General features: G+C 49.7%; 1 protein-coding gene across 1 annotated transcript; it reads right to left on the bottom strand.

Moving 5' to 3' along the window:
* Positions 1-2,969: 2,969 nt before the first annotated feature.
* LOC129734502 (olfactory receptor 14C36-like) lies at positions 2,970-3,950 on the bottom strand. The gene has a single exon (XM_055698069.1). It carries the CDS (start codon positions 3,903-3,905, stop codon positions 2,970-2,972), a length of 936 nt encoding a protein of 311 aa, XP_055554044.1. The 5' UTR covers positions 3,906-3,950.
* Positions 3,951-4,237: the final 287 nt, after the last annotated feature.

The raw sequence follows: 4,237 nt of genomic DNA, 5'->3' as shown, positions 1-4,237 counted from the left end.
TCTTGTTACTGATTCAGCCTATGTGGCAGCCCTCCTTCCCAAGTTGGATATCACTGTCCTTGGCCATGTCAACCATCCCAAACTTTTAGCAGCTTAGACTTTAGGTTGGGAAGGAATTTGGAAACGCCGCTCTCCATTTTATGTTATGCATTTTACAGCTGTTCTTCCCTACCCGTTCTCTAATTGAAGGCAATGCTAGAGCTGATGCTCTAGTTTCTGTGGCTCTGTCACTGCCTGTTCCTGATGCCCACCAGCAGGCCGTGTTAGCCCACCAATTTTATCATCGTATTTGGCAATCCTGGTATCATCAACTTGGCCAAAAGTGTCTCTCTCAGGCTGCTGCATGCAGCATTGTTGCAGCCTGTCCAGACTGTCCAAATGTTACCTCCATACCCAGTCTTGGAGTCAGTCCTAGAGGCCTTCAAGCTTTAAAACTTTGGCAAACAGATGTCAGTCATTACAACGAGTTTGGCAGACAAAAATATGTCCATGTTACAATAGGCACATATTCTGCTGCAATGATTGCTACTGCCCACACAGGTGAGACCAGTCGTGAGGTCATTTGGCACTGGCAACGTGCTTTGTCTGTGCTCGGTGTCCCCCTTGAAATCAGAACGGACAATGGACCTGCCTATAGCTCCAAGTCCATCATTCAGTTCCTTTCCCGGTGGGGGATCTCCCACAAATTTGGTATTCCCCATTCCCCCGCGGGCCAAGCCATCGTTGAACGCATGAACAATACTCTCAAATGCCTGCTTGAAACACAAGAAGGGGGAATGAAGGAAATGACCCCAGAGGCACGTTCAGAGAAAGCATGCTGTGTTTTGAACTTTTTGAAAATCTCTGCCAACCATGCGGTGCCTCCCATTGTGCGGCACTTTGTGTCACTTGGTAATAAGCAGCCAAAGCACAAAGGCGTCTTAGCAGGCATGAAAGACCTTGTACTAGGCAGTGGTCAGGACTGCATAGATTGTTACCTTGGGGGAGAGGTTATGCTTGTGTCTTTACAGATGAAGGTCTGCAATGGATACCAGCTAACTGTGTGCGGCCTGAGATTAGCGTGCTGGATCGTGGGAGCACGGCTGCCACCAGTCAACCCAACAACTGATGTGTGGTCTCCTTAGCACAGCAACTGAACCCATCCCGGTTTGATGTGTCTCTGGTGCAAGGCAGTCAACCCTCCCACACATGCCTGGTTGGTGTGCCCTTCCTCAAAACTGACTTGCAACGTGTGTTAACAGACATTATTGCACAAAAGCCGAATGTACGATTTCATCAAAGACTTTGAGTAATGAAGGATCTTACTGAAAACCTTGGTATTTGGGATAATAGGTTAACTCTGTATAATGGTAACCCACAAGAAATTGATATTGTTGGCACATTGAATGCTGATAGTTGTTTTTATGTAGATGCTAATGTACCGGGAGGCCATGATGGCACCATGGCACCCACATAAATCAATATGTGCTCATGCTGATAAGCATAATGTGTTTAAACACAGTATAGCTTTGGATGAAACATGTAATGGTGTAGTTGAGTCATGGAACTGATGGGAACGTATTGCAGCAGCTCTTCTCTTACCCGGAGCAGCAGCAGGGAAAGCATTAAAAGAGTTAAATCACCTTATTTGTTAGGTAGTTAAGAATGCAAATCAAACCTCTAGTGTTTTGGGATTGTTAGCTGATGATTTGCCACCACATGCGATTTTACAAAACAGAGCAGCTATTGAGTTTTTGTTGTTGACTCAGGACATGGCTGTGAGGATCTTGATGGCGTGTACTGCATGGATTTAGGTGCCACATTGCAGCAACATGTTACCAAAACCTGAGAAACTGTCAGGGGTTTTTTGGCATCAATTCACTCAGTTGGCGGTATTGTTTGTTTGCTATTGCCTAGTTTGTGTCGTATTTGCCAAGGGCCCTGCAGTGCACAGCACACCTGCCGCAAACAGCACACAGCTGTTCAAAAACAAAATAGGGGAATTGTTGGGGTCTGCAGTCGGTCTGCTAATGAGTTAGTTGACTTTGAAGGCTTAGTCGCATACCTTTAAGACATCTACAAAAATGTCAGGCATGTAAACAGGATGTGAAAAAACCAGAACTTAAAACCGCAGCATACGGGCGCCTACAGCAACAGCAAACAGCAAGCAAGGAGAAGACATAAAGCCTATCAGCATCTGACACGTGTACTGTCTAAGATATATAAGCAATATGTTAAAACAATAAATGCCATTTTAGCCATATTGCCTGAACTCACCCACGCATATACAGTGGTTTTGAGTCTGTCTCGACTTGCGTCACCACACCAACTGTGACAAGAGCTATGGGACTTGTGTGTAACAAGTGTCAGTGCGAACAAGGCTGCCTTTATATTGAAAGTGGCTGCCTTTACATTTAAAATAGGAATGGATCTGGGTCTCACTGAGCCCTGGAGTAGGACAGAGGTGACCATGCAACAGATGTTCCTGATGGGGGCTGGGGTGTAAGACAAAGAAGGGAAAGGAGTGGTGTTAGGGACCTCTTGGGGAATCTGGGGCAGCTTGTGTGGTGTGTCCAGGGGATATGGCACAGAGCAGGCCCCTCAGTCCTTCTCCTTAATTGCCTTGGTTCCTTCACCATGACCCCTAGATCTGCACACCTGCTGTGTGCCCTGACCTGCTGTGTGCCCACACCATGCAGACTCACCCAGCTTAAATCTACACTGGTATTTTCCTCTACCAGGCACTTCCCAGATATCAGTACTGGGAAAAAACTCTTTTATTACATAGATGTGACACAGGAGTCTAGCTGCACCATCCCCCAAAGCACACGGATAAAGGCCTCTGGGTCAAACAGGCTAGGTTCCTGCCTTGAGGAAGTGGACTCCATGCAGGCATTGCAAAACAAACAGGATTGTCACAGATTAAATGCTAAATGCACAGGAAGTTCCAGAGATGACCTGCAAATGCCTTGTGAGGAGATACAGGCAGTTCAGTGCTGCTGAGAGACACCTGACTGCATCAGCTTCTTCAGTGCGTCCGTCAGCTCCTGGTTCCTCATGCTGTAGATGAGGGGGTTCACTGCTGGAGGCACCACCAAGTACAGAACTGCCACCACCAGGTCCAGGGATGGGGAGGAGATGGAGGGGGGCTTCAGGTGGGCAAATATGGCAGTGCTGAGAAAGAGGGAGATCACGGCCAGGTGAGGGAGGCACGTGGAAAAGGCTTTGTGCCGTCCCTGCTCAGAGGGGATCCTCAGCACAGCCCTGAAGATCTGCATGTAAGACAGAATAATGAAAATGAAACACCCAAACACTACTAAGACACTAGCCACAATAAGCCCCACTTCCCTGAGGTAGGTGTGTGAGCAGGAGAGCTTGAGGATCTGTGGGATTTCACAGAAGACCTGTCCCAGGGCATTGCCGTGGCAGAGCGGCAGTGACAGTGTATTGGCCGTGTGCAGCGCAGCATGGAGAAACCCACTGGCCCAGGCAGCTGCTGCCATGTGGACACAAGCTCTGCTGCCCAGCAGGGTCCCGTAGTGCAGGGGCTGGCAGATGGCCACGTAGCGGTCATAGGCCATGACGGTGAGGAGAGAACACTCTGCTGAAAGGAAAAAGACAATCAGGAAGAGCTGTGCAGCACATCCTGAGTAGGAGATGTCCCTGGTGTCCCAGAGGGAGTTGGCCATGGCTTTGGGGACAGTGGTGGAGATGGAGCCTAGGTCGAGGAGGGAGAGGTTGAGGAGGAACAAGTACATGGGTGTGCGCAGGTGGTGGTCGCAGACTATGGTGGTGATGATGAGGCCATTGGCCATGAGGGCAGCCAGGTAGATGCCCAGGGAGAGCCAGAAGTGCAAGAGCTGCAGCTCCCGCGTGTCTGCCAATGCCAGGAGGAGGAACTGGGTGATGGAGCTGCTGTTGGACATGTGCTGCCTCTGGGCATATGGTCCTGTCACAGGAGAAAAAGACAGTGATAATTTAGGGGAGACTTCTGCAAGCAAAATCAAAGCCATTTCCCACAGACCATCCCCCCGTCACACACAGACATCCCTCTCTTTTCTCGGAGACCTTCCTGCAGCTGTGTGGCTGCAGCCCTGCTTGGTGCTGGCCGTGTGGGTGATGAAGAGCAGGGCATCTGCCCACGGGCTCCTGACCAGCCAGCCCCACTCTGCAGCAGTGGGTGGGGGCAGGGACCAGTCCTGGTGTTTAACTTTGTCCTCTGAAACCAGTGCCAACGCAGAAGGGCTGGTCAGCGTCT

This window comes from Falco cherrug, chromosome W (assembly GCF_023634085.1).
Source record: "Falco cherrug isolate bFalChe1 chromosome W, bFalChe1.pri, whole genome shotgun sequence".
Classification (NCBI taxonomy): Eukaryota; Metazoa; Chordata; class Aves; order Falconiformes; family Falconidae; genus Falco; species Falco cherrug.
The sequence above is the reverse complement of the archived record's forward strand: the minus strand, read 5'-3'. Positions and strand labels throughout refer to the sequence as shown.

Bases quoted from the DNA above. Each gene is read 5' to 3' on its own strand.
- LOC129734502 (XM_055698069.1), bottom strand. From the start codon at position 3,905: ATGTCCAACAGCAGCTCCATCACCCAGTTCCTCCTCCTGGCATTGGCA.